General features: G+C 49.7%; 1 protein-coding gene across 2 annotated transcripts in view; it reads right to left on the bottom strand.

The window, feature by feature from the left end:
• CALN1 (calneuron 1) overlaps nt 1–26,006 on the bottom strand; it is a 119,000-nt gene that overhangs the window by 70,415 nt on the left and 22,579 nt on the right. For both annotated transcript variants that reach the window (XM_054209231.1, XM_054209232.1), the window contains exon 2: nt 7,385–7,528. In XM_054209231.1, coding sequence (XP_054065206.1) covers nt 7,385–7,528 — 144 coding nt within the window. The remainder of the gene's footprint in view (nt 1–7,384; nt 7,529–26,006) is intronic.

Genomic DNA, 26,006 nt, shown 5'->3' with positions numbered 1-26,006 from the left:
GTCCCTGCCCAGGGCAGGGAGGGTTGGAACTAGATGATCTTTAAGGCCCCTTCCAACCCGACCCATTCTGGGATTCTGTGAAATTACAGGGCATGGCTGCGTGAGACAGATCACGGATGGTACGCTGTGTTTTGCAGAGGACTCTGCCCCGCTGGAGCACAGAGGGGGACAGGTTTCAGGGAGGGAAATGCAATTCAGTGTCTCCTCTTGTCCCGTCTCCTCAGCACGGCTGCACTCAGCCATCCATGGAAGGCAGAATCCAATATTACTTATGAACCTCTTCCCAGCACCAAGCTGCAAATCCTACTAGCTTCACCAGTACCAATAATTACTCTTCATTCTTTGCAGCAAGAACACATAATATGATAATCCCCATTTTACAAATCAGAGCAGACACGAAGAAAGTGGCCTTTATAAATAAAGACGAGTCTCATCAAACCCATCTCACCGACCAAGTTTCTCAGCTCAGCAACACACTTTAAAGGACAACCACGCTGCAATGCTGCTAGATCATCTCTCACATGTGAAAATCAGAGGACTTTGAGTACAGAGGAGAAACCCAAAGTCTGCAACAACCTGTCCACACTTTTCCTATCAACTCTGCATTTTAAACACGGAAACTGTTTCTGGTCTGCCTCCAGCAGCCCGGGCTATTTTACACGGTTTCATGATGAAAAGCTGAAACACAAGAAATTATCCAGGGCTGTTAAGTGGGGGGAAAAAAAAAAAACCCAAAACCAAAAACTGAAGAAGAGGAGAGGGAGAGACAGAAGGAAGAGATAAAATGCTTTCAGCTTGTGCATGTCACCATTGTCCCACACAGGGCAGTGCAAGGTGATCTTCTGGAGAGAAGGATACATTGGTCCATGGATCACCTCTCAGCAGACCCAGAGAGGTGATTCTCCCCCTCTCCTCCTCTCTGGTGAAACCCCACCTGGAGCTCTGTGTCCAGCTCTGGAGCCCTCAGCACAAGAAGGACATGGAGCTGTTGGAGCAGGGCCAGAGGAGGGCCACGAACATGATCCGAGGGCTGGAGCCCCTCTGCTGTGAGGACAGGCTGAGAGAGCTGGGGGGGTTCAGCCTGGAGAAGAGAAGGCTCCGGGGAGACCTTCGAGCCACTTCCAGTCCCTAAAGGGGGCCTACAGGAAAGCTGGGGAGGGACTGTTTGCAAGGGCATGGAGCCATAGGACGATGGGCAATGGTTTAAACTAGAGCAGGGCAGGTTTAGATTAGACATGAGGAAGAAGTTCTTTACACTGAGGGTGGTGAGACACTGGCCCAGGTTGCCCAGAGAGGTGGTGGAGGCCCCATCCCTGGAGACATTCAAGGCCAGGCTTGATGAGGCTCTGAGCAACCTGATCTGGTTGAAGATGTCCCTGATGACTGCAGGGGGGTTGGACTAGACGGCCTTTAGAGGTCCCTTCCAACCCAACACATTCTGTGATTCTATGAGACAGTGTACCGACACCATCCCTTGATGCCATGCAGTTATGTCACTGTCATTTATTCCCTTTCCAAAGGGGATCACAGCAAGCGTGCATATGCCTCGCTGGACGGGGCAACACCTGAGCAGCACAACTTCTACATGCAAAGGAGAAGAAACCAATAAACCCGCAGAACCTCGCTGCAACCACGGGGCTGCCCAAAGCCAGATCCGCCGCAGAGGAGCCACCTGGGAGAGCAGCGTATCTTCAAAATCTGTTTTGCCAGAGTCACTGGAGTTTCCCCCCACCCCCCGCCTTCAATTCCCTCCTCCACAAAGAGTCATCGCAAAACACCTCAGGAACATGCAGAATGTTAAATTGGGATTTCTTCCCCCTGTTTTTTAGCGCTCAGAAGGATGTCATGGCTGTATTTTCGCTACTCCTGCTGATGCCTCACATAACGTGATAAAAGGTAACAGGTAGCTCGCTTGTAGGCTGATGAAACCAGCTCCTCTTTTGCTTGATCAAAGTATTTCCTATTTGTACTATAATAAACAATTTGACACACTGGGCTTGGTTGTTGTTTTTTTTCCCTTCTTGTGTTAGCCTGAAGTTATTTTTCCAGGGTACTGAAAACCAGCTGCTCCTCTAATTAGTACACCGAGTGCTTATTTTATTCCTCAGATAAAAGTGGCTTATGTTGTAACGAAACAGTTTGACACTTAAGTCACACATTCATCTATTTTATTGCGAAAGTCTGCTTAAAGAGTAGGCATCCCAGATAAGGCAACACATTTAATGTGCCATTTCTCTGCATTTTTATTAGCATTACTGCCAATTGGAAGGATTTACAAATAATTTCCAGTTTCCAGCACATAAATACATAAAATATTTTACTTTCCACATACTGGCAGAACATTTCAGGTCATTCTCCAGATTGCAGACAGAAATGTATGCACCTCTCACAGCCTGCAATGTTTACGTTCGTGCAATACCTAATTACGGTGAAGGATAAAGCAGATCAAGGGTATAAACTAAGGTAAAATTCGACCTCTATTCCCAGACCGAAAGCAAACAATATGTCCCTATAAGGCACAGCGCCCTGGATAGATGCCCAGCGATACTGAACAACCTTCTCCTGGCATACAGTCAACGCACCGCTGCTATCAAGATGTAAGCAAAAAGCTTTGGCCTAATGCGAATCTCACGCTCTGAGGGATGGAACCACCACTCCTCGCCTCCCTTCCCCAAAAGAGGCATTTTTTGCACAGAAAACCCCTTTGCCGTGTGTTCTGTTCGGCTACTTTCATCTCCCCCATTACAGCAACGCCATAGCATCTCACGGTAGTTCACGACAGGGTGTTTCTGAGGATTTATAAGATTTCTCTTGAGACCTGGATATATTCCAAGTATATTCTCTTTTTTTTTCTCCCTAATTCAGGTTTTTTATGCCAACTAGAATATTTCCCCCTGCGGCAGCTGGGTTCCTCTTCACCTGGGGGAAGCACGCCTTGCAGAACGGCAAAGGCACTTGGAAGAAAAGGCGGAGAAGGCGTTTGTAGGAAATGCAGTGGATACTCCAGCCTCTGATGCTTGCCTTCCTCCAGCGAGGACGGGCAAGAATGAGATATTCACTGGGAATCCCTGCATTCGGCAAAGCCGTGCTGAGCGGGCACATGTAGCTGGGAGCACGGTCTTCTACAGGGCTGCGGCGTGTCCTCAGGACAAGGCATGGCCAAGGCTCAGGGCTTCCCATGTGCCACCACCAGCTCCCAGCACTGACCCCCTGTCACAGCATGGGAATGAAACATCGCCTGCCCCAGTGGCCCAAACTCGCCTCAGCTGTTGGGGTAAAAAAGGCCAAGTCGATGTGCAAGTCTGCGCTCAAGCTCTTGGGAATACGTGGCAGACGTCTCTGGGGATGGGAAGCTGGTTTTGGTGCTTCTTAATACAGGATTTGCTCTGAGTTTGCACTTGCCTGTGCACGGGAAAACATACCTTGTTCCATTTATGAGCCCTAACCCATCCTGGAGTCCTGTCTTCCCATTTCTTGGCTAAACTTCTCTCCCTCTTCCCCAGCCCTACTTCTCTCTCTCTTCCCCAGCTTTGCCATGCCCTGGCACAGATGCCCAGCAGATAAGTAACCCAAACCTCTCTCTTTGGAAGCTCTTGGAAGCTCGTTTGGAAGCTCTTGAGCATCCTCAGCATCACCCCATGACATTCTCTGTGGGCAAACCCCGCTCATTGCACTCACTTCCATGCTGTCAATGCCAGGGTTGATGGCATCTCCCCTACAAAGGAAGGCTGATGGCATCTCCCCTACAAAGGAAGCCTGATGGTAGCACTCAAGAGCCATGGAGCAATATCACACCCATGAAGGGTTCCTGGGAAAAATCCAAGCAGCGCAATTGCTGTTTTCACTTAAGTTCATGCAGCATTTTCTAACTAGCTCCATTTTGCCTTCGAACGCAATGAATTATGAAATGCACCTTCATTTCTGCTCTGACTCGGAGGCTCACTGTGTGCTCAGCCCCAAAGCCACTGTCCTGGGGTGCCTCTGGAAGTTGATCCCTGTGTCATTTACTGAGCTTGGTGAGATCCTTGGTGGCAGAAGGTGACATACAGGTGTGAAATGCTCTTGTCACATCAGTTTATGCTCAGCCACAAAACCACTCCAGCATACGTTGCATATGCTCCTCTTAAAACATGTTTTGTCCAACCCGGCCATCCTGCTCCCACCGCTCGCATGTCTCCTCAGCCTGACCTAGACAGGGCTGAGCCTCCCTCTGTATCCCTACAGAAAACAGGGTTTGCAGTGAAAACCAAATTCAGACCGGCTCCGGTTGCTCATGATTTGAAGCCCATCAGTTAAATAAGTCATGGCAGATCCACCAACTCTACCATCCTGCAATGCGAATGCACTCCCAAGGTAATTCCTGATGAAAACCATCTGTTTGCACTAGGTCTGTTCAGGCTGGTTCAGATTAAATATAAACCACTGCCAATTGTATTACCTCATTATTAGCAGACACTGGCAGCAGCCTTGTGTGGAGAAGCGGACGTCTGGCTACGCTACCTGCCGTCACATCGTAATTCACGTCAGGTGCCTGGGGACGCGCAGGAGGATTACCGCCTCCCTCCCGGCTTTCCTGACCACGGGGGACTCCTCCTTGAACGTGACTTTTCATCCAGCCGAGCTTCCCACCCACCTGATGCTGAGCCAAAAGCCTTGGAAAAATTCAGGACCCCTCACCAGGACATACAGGAAGGAGGGTATGGCTGTCCCCGGGAGCGCAGGGCACAACTGACATCCCCGGGAGCTCGCTGGGTTCAAGCCCTGCTACCGAATGATGCTCACGCGCAGGGGGAGAGGAAGCTATTGCTGGTTCTCGCTACGTATTTCAAGTTAAATCCCAGAAAAAAAAAAATGAGGACAATCCATTGGAGGAAAAGTAGCCATAAGCCATATAATATTAATTCAAGCCGTATAGCATTAATTCAATTTGCAGGCAAGGTAAATCTTTCACATAACACCCCCCTATATGCTCAGTGCCTAAGGAATTTCCCATTACCCTGTCTTTTTTTAATGTATGGCCCATTTGACCTTCACATAGCACAGATTTGCGTCCGGCCCCCAAACCCTCTGCTCAAAATACCGCAACAACGGGCAGCTGAGACCTAAGAGCAACAAAAACACCCAGCGCAACCGACTGTATCTTTGGAGCTGTTGGAACCGTTGAGCTGGAAGAGCTGGAGAATCGCCTCCCATCTCCGCAGAAAACACACCGAGCTTTCTGAAAGGTCTCAAACGGGAATTTAACACCTTCCATCTGCAGCCCATTACTCCACAGTTTAACTCCACCTCTCCGGTTACAGGTCCCTGCACACTAGGAGTGTATACGGAAGAGTGCCAAAGTCTCAAGTCTGCGAGACCGAGAGTCAGGGAATAACTGGAGATGAATCAGAACTGGGAGCCAAGTCCACAGCACTCTTTTTCCAAAGAAGCGCAGAGTTTCGGTAAAAGACCCCATGAATTGGCACCATGCTGAGTCTGGCCTTTGCAAAACCTAAAGAGAAATCACCTGGTCTGCTAGGAAAGGCCATAACAAGGTGCAAACAATAATTTTTGGAGAAAATGCTTTTAAAAACGATGGATTGGTTTGGGTTTTTTTTGTTGGGTTTTTTTTCCCTTTTCTTTTAGGAATGAGATCATTTCAACAACTGATCTTCTCTATCCGCCAGGTTTTGCATTACTTTGTCTCCCTGCTCTAGGGGAGATGCTGGACACCCTCGAGCAGGCTGAGAGCCTCTTCGCCGCTTCCCCTGGCCTGATGAATATCGCTGTACCGTGCAGCTCATGGGGGCGTTCCGCTCGGATGTCTCCCAGGAGGCAGGAGAGCTTCATTCCTGCCTCCACCATCTCCCACGGGCTCTGCTCTCGGCAGTCTCCCCGAGGATGCTGGCGTCGCGTCGGCTTGCCAAGCATCCCCCATCAGAGCAGGGCTGCATCCAGCGCTCTGCTTTGGCGTCCGTTCATCTATACTTTGCACAGCGTTTCCACCCCTGCCTGCAGAAGGGAGGGAGAAGTTTGGATCCACATCCCAGCTTCCCTGCACTTTTCAGGCATCAGGAAAGTCTCCCTTCTTGCTCCGACCAAGGACATTTTAAAGGCAGCCCGCTCATTGTGATCAGCTCTGATTGTAGCTTTGGAGCAGTTAAAAAGTCCCCCCCGGCTCCAGCATCCTGATGCTGCATTTCTCTCTTCCCGTTAATGGTGGGTTCTGTTTCTTTTATTACCTCTTAGTAATCGTTTGACGAGCTCTCACAGCAGGACTTTGCTCAAAATTATTCCACCCTTCTAAACTTCTCCTTCAAAAACCATCAACACTTCATTACGACACAGCACAGCTCCCATCCACAGCATCTTTTACTCGCAAGGAGCGGTGAGGCCACAGGACTGGGGGACTCTGCTTGGTCGGGCGCTCAGGTCATCTCCCAGTAAGTGCCACTGGACCAGATGCTGCCCAGGAACGCAAAGAGAAAGGTAAAATGGCCTTGTGAAAGACTGTTAGCAACTTTGCAGAGAAAGGTTGCAAGAGATGGACTGTCTTCTCCCCGCTGGGCCAGCTGGGCAAATAAGAGCTATCCCTTGCGTGGGTCGCCTGAGGGGCAGGTTTATCTACGGGAGGTTGATGGTTTACAGTCACAGAATCACAGATCATCTAGTCCAACCCCCTGCCAGAGCAGGGTCACCCAGAGCAGGTGGCACAGGAACGCCTCCAGGCGGGGTTGGAATGTCTCCAGAGATGGAGACTCCACCACCTCTCTGGGCAGCCTGTGCCAGGGCTCTGACACCCTCACAGCAAAGAAGTTCCTCCTCATGGTTAGGTGGAACTTCCCATGGTCAAGTTTGTGCCCGTTACCTCTTGTCCTGTCACTGGGCACCACTGAAAAGAGCCTGGCCCCACGCTCCTGACACCCACCCTTTCAGTATTTGTAAGTGTTGATAAGATCCCCCCTCAGTCGTCTTTTTTCCAGACTGAAGAGACCCAAATCCCTCAGCCTTTCCTCATAAGAGAGATGCTCCAATCCCTCCATCATCTTTGTTGCCCTACGCTGGACTCTCTCCAGCAGTTCCCTGTCTCTCTTGAACTGGGGAGCCCAGAACTGGACACAGTGCTCCAGATATGGCCTCCCCAGGGCAGAGCAGAAGGGGAGGATGACCTCCCTCCACCTGCTGGCCACACTCTTCTTGATGTCCCCCAGGATGCCATTGGCCTTCTTGGCCACAAGGGCACATTGCTGTCCTCTCCTTGCTGTGGTGAATGGCAACACAAGCACCTTCCTCTCCAGACCTTCCTTGGTGACCGCAAATTATTTGAGCTAAAAAACATGGGCCGCAATGCACTGGGAAAGCCCCTCTCCACCAGCAACAGAGAAGAACAGCAGTGAGGACTTACCATCCATGTCAAGGCGTTGCATGATAATCGCCAGCTCCACCTCACTGGGCATGTATCCCAAGGAACGCATCGCCATGCCCAGCTCCTGCTTGGATATAAAGCCATTCCCATCCCTGTCCAGCACCCGGAAAGCTTCACGGATTTCTGTGAAGGAGAAGGAAGAAGAGGAGAGTTATTACGGTGGAGGGACTCCCACGGACTGAGCCTCCGAAAAAGTCACTTCTTCTCAAGGAGCCCAGGCCGGGACCTGAGCGCTCTTCTCCGTGCCTCAGTTTCCCCAGCCCCTGGCAACAGCGACGCTGCTCCTCAATACAAGGAGACCTCAACACAAAAGTGCTCACCCGACCGCCAGTGACTATTTCAGCACTAAACCGTCTCGCTCCCAGAATTAATTCAAACGGCACCAGCGAGTAACGCTGCTGCGAAGAGACTGGGTCAGATGGACAAAGCATGGTCAACGCATCTGAACTCGAGACACAGAAGCAGCACGTATTGCCTTTTCTAATGTGAATGCTGTATATTTGATCATTTCAAGGCAGCGTAATCATGATGCGTTCACACACACGCACGTGTGTGTGCCCTCACGCATGCGTACCTCTGTACACACGCAGATACAACCGCACCCGCGCTCAGACTGCCTATTTTCTGGGCTACAAATCCCGTGCAAAATGATTTATTCATTACGCATTGATCTCCATTTCTTTCTGCAGTGTCTGCCCTGGACCGCTGCGGGTGAACCATCCCGATTTACAGCAAAACCTCCCTACTTGGGGCTGCACACCGAACCCCCGCCCCAGAGCCTTCCCCAGCAGCCCTTCCCCGAGCCCCTCGGTAACGGCGTGAGGCAGAACCACTTCATGTCACACGGGCAGAGCAAAATCTGTTCTTTCTACAACGAAACTACGAGAACAGGCAGAGCTGGGCGCCGGTTGCCTCCCCTGCGGGTCCGGAGCTCGGCAGCCAAAGCCTGGATGCGCACGGTTCTCCCTTCTCCGATAAACGCGGATGTACATCTTTGAAACCATACCCGGGCAATTTCCATCTCTCCCTCCTCTTCATAGCTCTTCTCTAATTTAGAACCGACGTACAGCCTCAGATCAATAAAAATGCTGACGGCATCAAAGGAATCGCCTGCATCATTCTTCCTCAGCCTGGCCCAGCGTCTGACATCTGACTCTGTTTTGCTTTTTAAACCTGGCGCATCCCTCTCCCGCCTCTACCACCCGCTCTCCGCCGGGGCAGGACCCGCCGGCACCCGCCGCCTCGACGGCTCTGCACCTTCCCCGCTCCCCACTGACCTCTCAACGTGACGCCCCACCACCAAACTCCCCAGAGCTGGCTCTTCCGAATGCCAAACAGAGAAAGCGGGACGTTTCAGCTGGCTGGGAGCCTGTTTACTTGAAAGGGTTCGGTTGGAGGTGGGGAGAGAAAAAGGCGCCGGTTTCTTAATTTTGGTTTAAACGCTCTTTGCCCCATGCTGTGGAGAGGAAAACTCAGGAGGCTTTATCATACCTCTTTTGGGAATGAGGATACATGAAAAACCAGCATGTTGGGGCCCGCTGCAACTTTCCTTAGAGGAGTTTAATCTTCATGGGAAAGGATTTCATTGGAGATGTGGGAGGGAAAACTCAGGTTTTGGGGGGAAAAAACCCCAACTAATTAAAAAATACTCTATCTTCTATCAGGAAAAAGTCTATCCAGCCCTGGGTAGTTGAGGCATTAAGCCTCGGATGAGCAAACATCCTCGGTCCTGCCGTGGGCTCCCAGGACATGGGCTGCCTCTCCCTCTGCTCCCAGGGGCGAGGGAGGCACCGGCCCCTGCAGCGCGGCCACGCGAAAGATGGTCCTCGCTCCTCCTGGGAAAAAACCGGGAGCATCATAACCCACCAGGAAAGGGTTTCGGTGACGTCTTTGCTAACAGGTTATTTAAAGCTTTACAATTCAAAGGCTGCTTTCTAAATCGCCTCCCATCAAAGTTCGCCACCTCCCTTGACAACACCAGCGAAGTCTGCTCCAATTTCCGTGTGCCGCTCTCCGCCGCGCGTAATACCCTGGTGATGTGCCGGGGCACCTCCGTGACCCACGGCTCCATCTGCACCACAACTGTGGTTATCTTAATGAGATACGATCAATTTTTAATCCAGCCAAAGAGCCCGCTGACGCAAAAAAGGGAAGATCCTATTAATTCCAATTAATATTGGGCCAGATCTGCAATATCGACACTTTGGGCTCAGGTATGCATCAACCGCTGCCTTCTTTAAACTTAAACGCTTCACCGCCGCCAGCCCAAGCTGCTGTAAGCTCGGTGGTACGAGAAGACGGTGAGGCTGCTCAAAGCAAGCTCGGCTGGAAGTATCGGTACATAATGCAAAGAGCCTTTGGAGTAGGAACGAATCCCATTAGACGCCGCCAGCTGTAGTGAAATCTATTTTCATACGCTGTGCTGAAAGCTAAAGTGCAGTAAATATTACATCGAAATCAATTAATTTTAAAATAAACTTTTGACAGCTGAAGACGAAAGAACTAAAAATATTGCAGGGAGCCGAGAAAGTTATTGTAGAAAATAAAATAAGAGTCTACCTTCAGAAAAGTTTACACGCGACTTAGACGGATCCAAGTTACATGAATAAATGACGCCTGTACAGGGGCTCCACTGTGGGATACCTGAATGCCAAGGTCTGGCGAGCATCCTCTCCAGGCACACTGGTTTCAGAAGGCGTGTTTAACAGCACCGCAACCTTTGAGCCCCGATCGGAGGAGAAAACCCCACACGTTTGGGGTCCAGCTCTGTTCCACACCTCTCAGAAACCTGAACTTTTGACCAAGCCACAAACATCCTTCACGCATCAACTCCTGACCCCAAACAGAGCTTTTTTCACTCATCGCTCTATAAATACCACTTGTGCAGAGGTGTATTTGAAGAGCTATTTATAGGTTGAACACCCTGTACACGAAGCAGCTCTGACCTCAGTCGGTGCCTCCTCTTTATCTTGCCACGTAACACCACCTTCTTATCAGCTTTTCCCTATAGTGACCCCTTCCCTTCCCCTCCGATGTACTCGCGGGGGCTGCCCTGCGCAGCACGGGGCTGAGCATCCTCCCCCAACGCAGCCCCACCAGCTCTTCCCAATGGCTCCGCCGAAGAGCTGGTCCCAAAGAGCGGTCCCTGAACGCGTGGCACCCTGGCCAGCCCTCACCTTTATTTCCAGCTGTTAAATTTCATTAGCCAAAGCTAAAAATACAACAGCACTTTCCCCATATGACTTTCCCAAAGAAGTTGCCATGGCAACTGATGCTCCTGGCTCAGAACTGGGAGCGGATGTGGTCCACGGAGTAAATCTCTCAGCAAAGACGTGGCCAGGGCTCGGGAGAAACTTTTGAGACCTCTTCCATTTCGGCTGGAAGCTGCTCTGCATAGGGCTGCTTTACCTAAGAAAAGCAAAGCCCTGTTTTGTCTTTAAAAGAAGAGTTTTGGTTAAGATAACAGGGGGGGCGGCGGGCGTCAAAGCGATGCTGCCCCAGCAGCTGCCATTCGCCTTGCCCAGCCTGGCTGGCAGCAGACCTCCGCACCAAAAACCGCACGTCTATTCGGATTACACCTCCCTTGGGGCGTTTGCAAACATTAATATTTATTCCCCTTCCCGCTGTATACTATCTTCTGCTTGCTCTCTGATATAAGGAAGGTGACGCAGAACTATATTAAGAGTATAAAAGGGAAAAAAAGCAGAGGAAACTACAGAAAGATTTAGAGAACAGAATGTAGCCCATTTTGCTGGTGATGGCCCTGATTTGAGCATCAGGAAATGTCACTTCTCCTCAAGGAGCCCAGGCCAGGACCTGAGTGCTCTTCTCCATGCCTCAGTTTCCCCAGCCCCTGGGAACGGCAACGCTGCTCCTCGATACAAGGTGACACCAACACAGAAGTGCTCACCCGACAGCCAGCGACGATTCCAGCACTAAACCGTCTCGCTCCCAGAATTAATTCAAACGGCACCAGCGAGTAACGCTGCTGGGTCAGATGGACCGTACACGATGCTCAGCGCTGACCCGCGTTCAGGTAAGCGAGGGGAGAGACGGGATCAGCACCCTAACTAACGCCTCAGTGGATGACCTCAAAGAGGGAGCAGCCACAACATTAATTAAATTCACAAATAACACCAGGCTGGAAAGGGTTGGCAGGACAAGAAGTCCTGCGAGAAGGAAGGGGCGCGGTGCGAGCGGGCCAAGGTTTCGGAGCAGAAGCTGAGAGCCAGCAGGGCCGAGGCAGCGAGCTGGGTCCAGAGACACGTTTCTCGGGGAAGTTTAGCTCGGTGTTTTTCCCCAGGTGAGGATTTATGTTCCACGGGAACTGAGAGCGCAGCACTCATTTCTCAGAGTCACTTGAGCATTCAAAAGCTGTGGGGGGGGTGGTGGTGGTGTTTGCTTTTAATTCCCAGATATAAGGAAGGTGACACTCCTCTGGGAAGGGAGAAGGGAAGAATCAAGGAAAAGGATGATTTTTTTTTTTTAATTTTAATTACTTTTCTGAAGGGCACAAAGCAAGACCACTGTCAGAGCCGGACCCAGCCTAGAAAGTCATTAACTCTCTCCATTTGCACCCAAAAAGATGCAAAAGACCACGTCCTCTCCCACCCGCTCCAGCCCTTCCCTCCAAAACTCCTCTCCCTTCGCACCCCCGCCCCTTCCCCGGCTCATCCCCCCTTCAAAGTTGAGTAGCAGGTTTCTTTACAGATGATTTTCCCCTCTGACTGGTAACTAGAGGCAACCATCATTATTTCTTGGGTTTGCTTCCTGAAGGAGAATGAATCACGATTCCCTGGGAAATAAATCCGGCCCAAGCCATCGGTGTCCACAGGCCACCGTCGGGCGCCGCCGAGGGTTGGGGGTTATTTCACTGGGTATAAATACCACCATAATAAATGTTGTAATTACACCCTAACTACCACACCCGAAGTGCGGCACCGTTACAATCAGAGCCCTGTATGGTTATTTTCATCAGGGTAAGAAGAGAAGAAATACCACCACCCCAAATCTTGCAAGTCATCTCATTCGCTTAATTGCAGGTTTGGGCACCAAAGTGCAAACTGAATGATCTAAAAGCTGCAAATAGCACGTCCTTGGGTGAACCGTTAAGTGAGTCTCGTAACTACTATGTCTGTTTAAAAAAAAAAAAAAAATGGAAATTTCCATCCCTCCATCTGCTATTCTTACGCTTGGTTTTTTGTGGGTTTTTTTTTTTTGCTGCGAATTGCAACAAAGCGTCGAAGTATCTACATTTTTCACTTAATGCAAACGCCTCTCCCCCCCTTCCCCCCCACTCCCCGCAACATATTCCGCTTGAAAGTGTCAAAATATTTCACTTGGTTATTCTCAATCGCAGCAAAACAGTTCTGCGTCCCCAGATCAAACTCCTTCCCTGCAACCCGGAGCCGTGTCGACCCGAGCGGCGGCAGCGTCTTGCCGAGGTTCGGGCACCACAGTCCCGCCAGCGTCACCAAAACCACGCGGCGGGAAATGGGGCACAAACACCCCCGGATTTAACGGTGGCCTCGGCGCTAGGGCAGCTCGGAGTGACGCGGTTTTGCCGGCTGGGCAAAGTAAACCGGCGCGAGTCAGCTTGACGGAGTATCTCAGCTCAGAGAGGTCTGCCTCAAACCAAAGTGCCTCCTCTTGTTTTTCCTCACAGGGACTTTTTCACGCGTAATTTGGCAGATTTTTTTTTTTTTTTTTTTGTCTTCCCTGGGCAAAAATGGTTTGTGGAAACGACATTTCCTGTGGTCGTGTTCCCAAACACATTTAACACTTGCCAAGTAACCTGCAGGAACACGCCATTATCGTAAAAACACACGACGGACAGGCTGGCTGCTGCTACCGGACACTCTCTTAAATTGAAGCTTTTAGTGCAAACAACAGGGGTAGGACTGGGAATACTGGAGGACACTTACTCGGAGGGCTGGCGGGGAAACAGCGCTCTGACGCCTTCGCACAAGGCTGCTCCCTGGATGTGGCTGCATCCCCTCTGCGGGGGACCACAGGGGCCCCGCGGCATCGCACAGAGCCCGCAGGGAGGAAGCGTGGTGCCGAAAGCCAGCTGTCAGAAGAATCTGGCGAAATAACAACTTCCACTCTTCCCTATAAATTTCCCTACAGTAGCCAGAATTTCACCCAGGAGACTAGCAGGGCTCCCCTTCAGCTCCTCCCGACGCCAACGCAAGGATGCGTGGGGTTGGAGATGCCGTGCTGTGGCCCTCACCATTAAATGATGCAGAATAATCAAGTTTCCAGTGCCTGAGAAAGGTACGGGCCGGTCCTGAGGGGTGAGGGATGAACTCAAGATGAAAAAAGCAAGGAGGAGGCCGGAGAGGACGCAAACGGCCAGGCTGCCAGGCGAGAGGAGAGCAGGGCTCGGCTCGTGGAGGTGCTTTGATTTCCATGGGCGATGCGCACGGAGGGGACACCCCCGGGACAAAGAAAAGCTATTTCAGGTGAAGAACAATATTGGTCTAAGAATAAATGGATATGAGCAAATCCAGCCTGACAATTAGAAGAAAATTTCAGAGGTGAGCAACGACTGCAGAATTACAAAATGGGGCTTCATCCATTCTGGGCAGCTTTGGTTTCTGTGACCAAGTCACCTCTAGGAGTAGGAACCGGCTTCAGGGACCTCTTCCAGCCCATGCCCCTACTCCTCAGCATGCTAAAAAAATTTTAACTCCAAGGATATCAGTCCACACTGCATCAGTCAGCATAAACCCAAGGTGATTTCACGTTAATTCTTACATGAGGGATCATGTGCTGAGGTGTATCCTCTGCCGACCCCCAGCTTGAAAACTGCGCGCAGATCTCTCGTTCTCCCGACGTATTGCCACATCCCTGGCTCTGGGGTTCCACCCTCTCAACCAAACAGCTCACGACGTGAGTCTTTTTGCGAGCATCCACAATCAAACAAGTCATCAGCAACGGCAGCATTCGGATGGGTGTCGGCGGCACGTGTCTCATTTCCGTTCATTGCAGGGAAAGCACCTTTTTAAAGGTCTCAGCATTTTCTGCAAGACTCCACTGCCTAGCACCGTCCTGCAGGAGACGGATGTGGAGCCAGCACTGCACCTCCTGCCATTCCCAGGGGGGCATTTTGGTCTCTGGGCGCAACCCATGGGACCCTGTGTGGCCGCAGGCACGTTGGGTGGGGTATTCCATGCAACCATCAGGAGACACCCTTCTTTTGACTTGTTCCACACACAGAAATCCGCAGCTAAGAGAACGGAGAGGGCTACGTACCTCCGAACACACAAACTGGGGTAAAATCTGTAAATTCAGAGAGTTCTACGAGATCTACAAGATCTCCTCTTGTGCTTCTCTTGTTCTTCTCCTGTCATGGATTATTGAGCTGCTGGAAAACACCTTGCAAACACCCCAGAGGCCCACGTCTGTTTACCTCAGGCAGCCGCAGCTCGGCCACCTCACGCTGGTGGTGAAGGCCACTTCTGCCCTTGCTTGGACCCTGTGCTGGTTGGGCTTATGGTCCTCTCCAGCTCTACCCTCTGTGATGGGACTAAGGTGGGCAGTCAGGCTCGGGGCTTTTGTGAGGCTTTCTGGAAGTGTTGTAACCCAGGATTTTCAAGGTAGGGTAAAAATTCATCACTCATTCATGATGGAAAAGAAATAAGGAAAGAGAAAAAGAAATAAAGACAGAGGAAAAAAAGGGGAAAAAGCGGGGGGAAGGGGGTGGGAAAGGGAAAAAAGAAAAAGAAACTCCTAACAATGAAAGATCACCCCTACAAAAGAAGATAAATTCAAATGCACGCTACAACTTTTGTTTACAAGTTCAGAATCTGCTACTTAAAAGGTGAATAAGGAGAGAACAGATTTCCACTCTTTTCCGAAGAAACCTCAGTGCCCTCTTTCACTAGTTCTTCTTATTAGGAAACAATCTTTATCCTTCCCTCGTCCTTTACATTTTCATGAAACATTACATTACACGACACATTTTTTCCCTCCCACGACACCACACCCCTTCAGAGAACCTCCTGCCCAGTACGTATTCTCCTGGGAACAGCTGAGCCGCATAGCAAATTGTTTAACTTCACAACATATTTCTTTTTTTAAGCTGCCTAGACATAAACCTGTAATATCTGGGAGCTGCTGATTTAGTTTATCGACATCAATACTCCATTCATCATCAGAAGGGAAACGTTTGCTGGACATAAATAGGTAATGAGCTTAAGCCCCTACCCTGGAGCATCTCGGAGAGCGAGAGCGATTTGATTCAAGATTGCTTAGGGGACGACTCACATTAATGTTGAAGAGATAATGGCTGCCCGTCTTTTTTTTTTTTTTTTTTTTTTTTAAATATATATAATTTGCATCCTGTACTGATTTACTGCTAGAACAGTCTTCATACATTTCTTACCAAAATGGGAGTTTCGGTCTGCAGACCCACCTGGCGATAACTGCGCAGGAAATATAACCTCTCCCATCATTTGGAGCTCTTTCCCTAGACTTTGCAAAGGTGGCTTAATTAGACTTTGAGCACTCTCTGTTGGAAATTTACTGCCCAATATTCAAACGTAGGTACCTGCCATTTAGAATAATGTCCTCGAAACGGCTATGCAGAGACCCATTTGTTACAAGCGTCTCGAGCACCCAGAGAGCTGGCTCTGACAAAGATGATAAGTTGGCATCCTTCTTCCCACAGCAAAAACGACGCTCCGGTCAGGACAGGCAGCGTCTGTGGCAAGTTTCACTGGAGTTCGATTGTTTTCCCAGTCCCTCTGCCTTTAACTTCCACATGGCTACCCAGTGGCACGTTAAACCCAGCTTAATACGTCCCTACGATGGTTATAGTGAGGACCAGCAAAGCATCTCGGTCCCTGGCTCAGGACTGATGGGATGAGCCCACACACCTGTAAGGCCCCAGCAAGACATTGCTCGTTCCTCTTCCACCGACTCCTCCAGGTGGGACAGGAGCAGCACCATCAGCATCCCCCCATTCCCTTTCCAGTCAGCACATTTATCACCTGGTCCATATTCCCACTAATTGTCTCTCCAGCATCACCACCCAAGGTGAGGGAAGGAAGGAAGGACGGACCCTTGGAAGGACCACACTAGACCTATGATTTAATGCTTTTCAGTTCAAAGCTGCCTGTTCCTGTGCATTTTCTGTTCCCAAGTCCCAAAATCTACTCAATCCTGGAAAAAAAGACAGTTTTTCTCCTTAAAAATCAGTGACTGTAACACCTAAGTTACATGCTTCACTGAGAGCATGCCTTGTGAAGAGGAGCTTAGCAGAACAAATCTGACTTGGATGCACCCTCTCCAGCTCTCCCTCTTCACCATTTCAAGTCTCAGGAATAGGAGCTTTGTCCTGCAAAACAAAAATCCTGGCTCAAAAGGAAGAAAAATGCAGAGCTAGGTTTGTTTTGAAAGGAAATTTTCTGGGAAGCGCTCAATAACGCCAGAAATGTCATCTTGGTCTAAAGTGCCAGAAATTACAATTTCTGCTATTTACTCAGAGAAACCCAGACTCTAATGCAGGGAAATTAATTCTTATTTTTCCCTTGCTTTGAGCCAGTTTTTCCCCTTATTTTCACTTTCAGTTGCACAGTAAAAATGGGTACCTCTTTATCTTCTCCGGCTGACAATCACTATAGTCCTCCAAACTCTGCTGAGCACTTTTACCTCCAGGTGGTCTTCGTATACCCACAAATCCCTGAGAAACCAGTAACAGCCTGCCAGAAGAGCCAGGCTGTACACCTCACACCGCATTACCCGATGCGGCACCAATGCTCCGCCGCCTCTGTCGACACCTATCAATTACTGCAAATTCCCTTAGTTTCCCAAACAGACTCAAAATTGCCATCAGATAAGGATGAATGCTTTGAAGAACAGACAATACTGAAGGTTGGAAGCTCTCGGTGATGCAGACAGATGGGAGAGCTCGTGCCAGGAGAAGGGAAAAGAACGGCAGCGGGGAGGAGGGATGGAGGCAGGAGGGATGCAGGGAGGAAGGAGCGATGCAGGCAGGAGGGACGGAGGCAGGAGGGACGGAGGCAGGAGGGACGGAGGCAGGAGGGACGTGGTGGAGGCGCTGCCCGAAACGTGAGCTCTGCCGGGTGCTAAATTACAATCCTGCGCTTGGGTGGGTTTTGGGCAGCTCGGCTGCGCACTGCCTCTTCCTCAGCCTTACGGCAGCCGTCATCACACCACGATGGACCAAAAGGGTTAATTTCAAATATTCCGGCTGTAAGAAAGGTGAGGAAAATATTGCAATGATCTGCCCTTTGGTTTGCTTTCCTTTCCGTGGCTTTGCAGTGTAACGAAACCAAAGCTCATCTATCATTCCTCTTCAGGAATTGTTTCCAGAAAAGGCTTCACCGCAGTGAAGTCCCAATATTTCATGGCCGTGTTATTTAATATTTTAAAAAGTGAAATCGTAAATTCAAAACGAAATATTGCAGCATTACTGAAATGAAGCTCTTCTATTATTTTCAGTTGAAAAGGCCATTGTCAACAGGGAATGTAATCAAATCTGCATTTTTCTGACGGAAAATGTTTCCACCAGAAGAATTACAATCAGCTCAAGCTCCCCAGCTCCCTCCATACTTCTTGGTCCAAGTTTATTGCTTTACAAAGTATAAAAGCAATTTGAGAAACCTTTTCCCAACGTGACTGCAAAGCGTCGCTGGAACATACTCGTTTAGGGACAGGAAGCACCAGAACACACCACAGCAACGCTTTCAGCCCGTATGCAAAGCTGATATAGCTTCAATATTTGTCTTAACAATTCCAAAGTATTTCCTTATGCAGATAGCAGGAAACTCATTGCAAATCACGGGAAAAAAAAAAAAAAAAAAATCAGAATTTTGCCCTGGAGCTGCATTAGCTGAGATTTTCCTTCTCTCTGGCTGAAGGTACATCTGTAACACCGGAAGTTACTCTGGTCCTGTGTTAAGCTCTATTGGAGAGGAATGGAATTGCTGTGGTCTTTATCTCTGGGCAGCACCCAGCCACACATCCTGGCATACGGGACACCTTCTAATATTCCGCATTTGCCAGCCCCAACCTTTTGTCTCGCTGAAGGTATTGTCCTCAACCAGGGCTCCCAGGCCGTAAGGGCAGCTCTGCCTGCACAGGCTGCCCACAGACGCTCACCCAACGGGTGAAAATTTGCTCCTGAGCAGGTCTGCAACCCCGTGGAAAGCCAGAGGAGCCGCGGCAGGGGTCAGGGTGAGACTCAAACAAAACCTCCTTCCTCAATCCCGTCCAAAACCCCAGGGGCGCTCCTTCAGCTCACGCTCCGCTGAGGTGGGTTATGCCCCATGAGGCTGCCGCTGGGAGGAAAAAGAAAGGGATTTTCAGAATATTCATCGCAAAGTCAACCTCAGAAAGTCTGTGCGCATCTAGACGAGCCTCCCCCGGGAGGTGCTGGCTAAAGACAAAGTCACCAACCAGTCCCGGGGTCTTCCTGAAGCAAAGCCATGCCCAGCCTGGTTTCCAGCCGAAGAAATCAGACGGAGGTGCCGTCAAGCCAGTTGAAACCATCCACCACTGGAAATGTAAATGGATAACTGAAAGCTGCTCACTGATATGAACAAATTAACTCCAGTCATCTGGAGACCTACATTTCTGAAGGTGATTAAGCGAAGCACGTCAGGTCTCCAAGATATGGAGGGACCTGCTCAGGACCCTCACGATGTGAAAGGTTTCACCTGCAAATCCAGAGAGAGCTTTTACTCATCAAGTGCTTGACAGCAGGTGCAGGAGGAACTTCTTCTGGTTTCCTTTTTAACTTGTTTATCTTTTGTGGGCAACAGGCAAAATGCTGTATTAAAAACCTTGCATCTCCCAAACATTCCAGGAGAGCGATTGAAATATTCGCCTTTCTGTCCTGTTTGGTTATTTGAATGAAACTGCAGTTCCCACGTATCAAAGGCACATAAAAATAAAGCACTCCTAAGAATAAATATCCGTGCTTTTTCTGTGCTGTGTACCTGAAAGCAGTCCTTGAGAAGTCAATTGTAATATATTTGTTGGAGGCAGGCACAGACAATCCAGCTTAAAAGGGATTTCTTTACTCACAAGCTTTAAAGACATTTTAAATAATGTTGAAGAACGTATTTATTTTAATTTTCTACCTTTCAATAGCTTTTTTTTTTTTTTTCCTATCCCCAAAGTAGGATTGAGTTTGGCAACTCCTTCTCTAGTGAGATGAAGAGAAACATCGCTGGGATGATGGAAGAGAAATGAGATGATGGAAGAGAAATGAGATTTGGGTCCTTTGCTAGCACTGACTGCTTGGACTGGGACACCAAAAAAGGCAACCTGACTGTTTGACTCCTTGCAGATCATCAGATCCATTTGGATGAGGACAGCAGTTGGCAGAGTAACCTTGCTCTAGTTCTCCAAGGTTTTACACTCTCTGAAGCCATTCACAGTGGGGGAGATGAATGTTCAGTCCTCCCCAGGTCATGTTTCTTTACTAACCAAATCCTGGGAGCAGCCGGAGAAGCCCCTCTATGGTACATAAAATGTAAGACAAGGGCAACCTGAAGGACAAGGGCAACCTGAAGGTTTCTGCCTCTGGTTCAAGATGAAGCTGGTTCTCTCCTCCTAGGGATGAGCTCTGGGGAAAACACACCGACATTCACACATCAGAGCCAAGAGCGATGCTCCCAGGCCATATCCAGGTCTTCCCACCTCCCCACCCCGCCTCAGGGGTGCCCATATGATGGTGAACTTGGCAGCTCGCTCCCTCCGTAGAGCCTGCTTGAAGCCTTGAGGTATTTAAGCTTTCAGGAAGCCAATGCCAACAGTGCAGTGAAACACATTAAAACACATTAACACGGCTAGTGCAGTGAAACACATTAAAAAAAAAAACGCATCGTTTAGGGCCAAAACATTCATTTTACACTGCAGAGCAGGCTCCATGCCTGGTGCAGGAGGATGGACTGTCTGCCAGGGACCCAAACTTCCGCAGCCGCTTTGATTATTCAGCTGAGGCAGTCTCTCCCGGCTACAGAAAAGGCTACAAGAACTCTCAGTGAACACCACCTCTCTCCCTGTTTTCATGAAAATATGCCATGCTTTTTCCAGCCAGTGCCCACTGGAGACCAAGTGATGTCGTCAGGCTCCTCCTCCTGGAAGGCTGGCGCTTTGGTACCCATGACCAAAAATCCAGCTCCCAAAAATCCTACAGCTGTCAGGTTTTACCCACTGTACACCCCATGGGGGGCATCCTATGTTTGGGTGAGGACGCCGGAATTGCCAGAAAAGGCTGAATGGGTTGAGAAACAGCCTTTATTTTCCAGCTTGAGGAGTAAACTTGGCACTTCACACCACTGCAATTCTGGCTCATCCACCGTTTTTAGGGCAATCAGTCTCTGCACCGAATGCTAAAACTGCACGCCCCTGACAGAAAGACCTGGAGGCTTGGAGACATCATCATCTCCTTTTGGCTACAGCTCTTCCACCGCTGGCCTTCAGCCAGCCTACAGGACACCATCCATTAGACCACAAGCGGTCTGGGGAGCCCAGCTCCTCATTTCTTGCTGTTACTAATACGTTGCTTTGCCGTGAATTAAATATTTCAGACATTTAATAGGATACAGGAAGAACATCGCCAAAAAGAGGAATGAGATGTTGGTAATAGAGAAGAGATCTTCCTTCCCTCGTCTGCAAGAGCTGCTCTGCTACCTGCCAGGGTGAGCTCCCTGTCCAAGACACAGGTCCTTCAAGCCATGACGTGCTCCTCACCACTACCTATCAGCCTGCGCTGCCTCCTCCCTGCAATGCCCACCTTCACCAACCTATGAACTGTGTCCTGTGACGTACGTGGAAGGAACATAATGATAAGACACCCAAGGACATTGCTCTGGAGAAACGAAGACTACAGTGGGATTCACGTGTCACAGATCGCAGAAAAATCCGCGTGGAGATCAGCCACCAAAAATGAGTGACGGCGGATGCACGCAGTACACGGGACAGCACGCGGCCGTTCTCTTCCTTCCACCGCCTCTGGTGGACGTGAAGCTGGTTTACACCGGTCAAACAAGAGGAGGATTTGCTCATAGCTCCCATTTCCCACGTGTTGGTTCCCATCCAAATTTATGCCAACGTGAGCGCCGAACACGAGAGCTGCCGTCAAGAGGTTTTTTGTTCTTGAGAACGAAACAGCAAAAGCTGAAAGTACAGTAAGTCTCTTCAGAGAGGATGGTTTAATTAGCTGGCGTGATATCAAACCTGACCGACTTCTGACATACAATTACAGTGCATTGTCTAATCTTGAGAGAACCATGTAACCTGCCTTTATCATCATTTCACTCTGTGTTCACTTGATACTTCAAAAATATATCCCATGTTCACATTTCAGTGGCCATTTCTGTATCTCTTGGTCCTTGGAAGAAATTAACGTTTTTAAAAATAACACAAAATCTCACAACCTGAACACACAATCAAGCGCAGAGGCTGCAACTGTCTTTCAGAGTTGATATTAAAATTCAAATGTCTTCCTTCCAACTATGGAGAAGTCCAGCTTAAACTCTACTTGGGAGGAAATAATGTACCCCTGGCTATCCCTCTGTGTCTGGGAAGCAGAACAACACCTGAAGTGGGGGGCCAGACTTCCCCACATTGCAAGCCAGATGACAAAGGCAGCTACACCTTATCTATGTGACTTCTGGTGGTGGCACCCTGATGAATCCCGAGGAAGGATGGTATCAGAACACAGGTTATGGCTGGAAAGTCCTACGGCAGATGTTTGAGCCTCTTCTTGCTCATCCTCCCTGGATCGCTCGCCTCAGGAGCACCCCGGCTGCGCTCCCGGAGTGCCTTCCTTTGCCGGGCTGCATCGCTCCCCTCCTCTCCTGCCCCTCGCACCCGCCACGCAAGTGCAATCCTTCTCCCCAAGCGACCCGGTGCCATCTCCTCCCACCCTCCATCTTTGAGTCATTTTTACTTCGTTCCCTTTCTCTCATGTCAGCCCTGCACTGCCCATTTCGGCTCTTTCTCCATTTCCCTCGTTCCTTCTCCTCTTATGGATGGCACGAGAGAGTCCCCAGCTGGTTCTCAGCTGTCATTCAAAGCCTCCTTGCCATTCAGGAGCACTGGCACTTCTCGAGACCAAAATGCATGAGGCACGATGAAGCCCAGACGCGCCTCCCCTCTTTCTCTGCACCCACCAATTCAGGGTGGGAATCAGGACGAGAGAAGCGGCCCATCAGCGAGGTGGTAATAAAGGCTGCAGCCACACCACCCTGCGAATGTTGGGTCCGCACGTGGACGGGAGAGCAAATTTCCCAGGAAGGTAAACAAGTGACTGTCCTCTCTGAGTCACTGCGGAGCCTGGTGGGTGTTTCTGGGCGCTACGAGACCTTGCTTTGCACAGAGGCGCAAAGCCGAGGTTCTCCAAGACACGCAGGGCAGGCAGGTACTCTCTGTTGTAGACGTGCAGCCAATTTAATTAAAATATACCTGGCTAAACGTCTTAAACATAATGTCAATTTACTAATAAACCAGACTCAAGTGTAGGCAGAAGTAAAACCTCACACGGGGTGCAGAGTGATTTATACACATAAGCAAAATAGATCAGTCTCACATTTCTGGAAAAGGACACCAGATGTCTTTGACGTCATCTAAATTATCTCTATTTTTAAAAGTTACTCTTTTCCATTTGCTGCCAACTCAGAAAGTCCAATTTGCCAAGATAATATATCTAGTGTGGATGAAGATTTCCAAACTTGAAGTATCAGTCTCTTAGCAACCGTAGTACTCTTTGTATTAAAACTGAGCACAGTGAAACTGTCATCTTCTGTAGCCTTTTATGCACCTAATCAGTGAACTCCCATTAAAGACACAATATTGGCAAAATGGCATTTAGGATTCTAGATGCATACAGAATATATATAAACACATATATTCCATATTCTCTCTCCACGGAAGGAGAGAGTATTTATAGCAGGTAGACATGTCAGGGAAATATGTGGCATATCTTATCCATGCAAGGAACCAGCTAAGAAATGAGAAACTGAATGTAACAAAAGGTGCAGCAAGAGCCGGTAAGAAAAATAAAATAAAATCATGGAAAGAACTTTTTCTTCCACTTGGGTCTCATTCAAGTGGTGGCCTTTAGGCAGTGGGCAGGGGCGAGATAAAAGAAAGCCTCCCTTTTTCTTGTCTGCGACGCTTTCAGCCCAGCACTGGAAGAGCCATTTGATGCCTCCCTTTCTCCAAGCCTACAAGAGTTCTGGGAAGGGCTTTTGACTCCCACGTTCACATCTGCTTCTTCCAGCCCAGCACAGAAGCTCATGCTCCTGGTAAGCTTTCCTTAGGTAAACAACAATTCAAGGTCCTCCGCAGGAAAATACGGTGTTGCAGAAGTACATGAAACTGTTTCAAATGTCAAAGGGATCGCACAAAGCCACTTCTTTGCCTGGGTCTCCTGTCCCTGTGGAGCTCGTGTGCTGCCTACTCAGCAATTCCAGGCATTTTTTTTCTACAAAGAAAACTTTAGAAAACAAAATGGAAACATGTCTCCCGTCACAGTAGATCGATACAGATAGTCTAAAGCTGGTTTCTTATCTCCCTGCAACACTGCAGGGCTCCTGTCCCATCTGAAGACCAAGCCACACCTTCTCCTCCTGTCCCCCAGGACTTAACCTGAAGGTGGCTTGGCTTGGCTGAAGTCCCCATCCTCCCTGACCCCAGTGTGAGCAGGACCAGAGCCACGGGGTCTGCATGTACGAGGACCAGGAGACAGGACCAGATTGGGAGTTCGGGCACTGGGTATGTTCTTCTGCTGTGGGCTCTTGAGATGAGGCCGATCCATCAGCCTGCACCGTGGACCAGACTCACCTCGACGGCTGGCAGTGGCCAGCAAAGAGCGAGGGCAAGGAGCACGTCTCCTCGTCCTGAAACCATTCGAATTGAAATTCTGGACTGAAAGCAGAGGGAGCAGCTCTCGGAGCTGTGCCGGGCTCCTTCCTCCTGCCTTCCAGCCGCATCCCACATCCAGCCCCATCCCGCAGCAGGGCGGCCGAGAGCACGTCCCGGGTCCTCCCAGGCGATGACCACTGCAGGTCACACAGACCTCCAGCCCAGCAGCTCACTGCTTACCGGGCACCACGGCGGCCTCGGGAGGGAATGGAAGCAAAAGCCTCAGAAGAAGGTGCCACGCAGGCGCCTGCCGCTCCAGCACCATGCAAAGGGGCACAGACAACTCCTTGAAGCTTTTACAAACAAAGCGGGACTTGTTCCCTTTCCCTTCGCTCCTGACAGATAAAAAGAAAAGGAAATCAATTCACCCTCTATTTCAGCTCTGATCTCGGCTCCTCCAAGTATTGCCGGCCTTATTTCTACAGCACTCACAATAGCAGCCCTCATGTAATTCCATTATATCGCCGCGGCTGTTATTTATGTCATGATGATTGCATCGCGCTCAAGGGCACAGGGAAGAGACGCTGAGGTCCGTTTAGATTTACAAGACGGAGTAGCTTCCCTGTTTTCAACCAGCTGCATTATTCACCGTGGTTTTACTTACTGGCACATGAAAAAATGATTGCGAAATGATCTGGAGCTGACTGTACAGCACTTGATTTCAAAGGCACTTTAAGTAATCAATCTGACAGCGGGCTTCGAGGACTGCCACGCAGGTCCACTACGCGCGCACTTCATTTGCCGTCTCAGGTTGCGGAGTGGGGAGCAGCTCACAGCTAAAATAAACACTACAGCTGAAGTTTTAATAAGGGAGAGACTGACGTAGCTGCAGCTCTCATGTAGCTCATCCTCATCAGCTGCTGTGTGAGGCCGCACCTGGAGCGCTGTGTCCAGTTCTGGGCTCCCTGGTTCAAGAAGGACAGGGAACTGCTGGAGAGGGGACAGCAAAGGGCTACCAAGATGCTGAGGGGACTGGAACACCTCTCTTATGGAGAAAGGCTGAGGGATTTGGGTCTCTTCAGTCTGGAAAAAAGACGGCTGAGGGGGGACCTTATCAACACTTATAAATACTGAAAGGGTGGGTGTCAGGAGGATGGGGCCAGGCTCTTTTCAGTGGTGCCCAGGGACAGGACAAGGGGCAACGGGCACAAACTTGAACATGGGAAGTTCCACCTAACCATGAGGAGGAACTTCTTTCCCGTGAGGGTGTCAGAGCCCTGGCACAGGCTGCCCAGAGAGGTGGTGGAGTCTCCGTCTCTGGAGACATTCCAAACCCTCCTGGACGCATTCCTGTGCCACCTGCTCTGGGTGACCCTGCTCTGGCAGGGGTTGGACCACATGATCTCGAGAGGTCCCTTCCAACCCCCACCATTCTGTGATTCTATGATTATACCGCTCACCTGTACGCACCACCTCTCTCGCCTTTAAGAGCGTAATTAGCATCAACTATTAACTAACTGCAAACACAGGACATCAGCGTAGACACCGAGGCAGCATGTGCAGCGTCGCAGCAGCAGGCTCAGCACATCGCCACAACATACACGTACAATACACGCCGCAGCCACGACACTCACACGGTGCCTACCTCTAAAACTCATAGCCTAGCTAGGCCGCAAAGTGGAACGGGTCCCAGATTAAAATTGCATTGAATTTCCCATGGCAATAACGAAGTTGTTTGATAAAATTACTCTGG

The sequence above is a fragment of the Rissa tridactyla genome, chromosome 7, assembly GCF_028500815.1.
Source record: "Rissa tridactyla isolate bRisTri1 chromosome 7, bRisTri1.patW.cur.20221130, whole genome shotgun sequence".
NCBI classification, from domain to species: Eukaryota; Metazoa; Chordata; class Aves; order Charadriiformes; family Laridae; genus Rissa; species Rissa tridactyla.
This window is presented reverse-complemented; position numbering and strand designations above follow the sequence as displayed.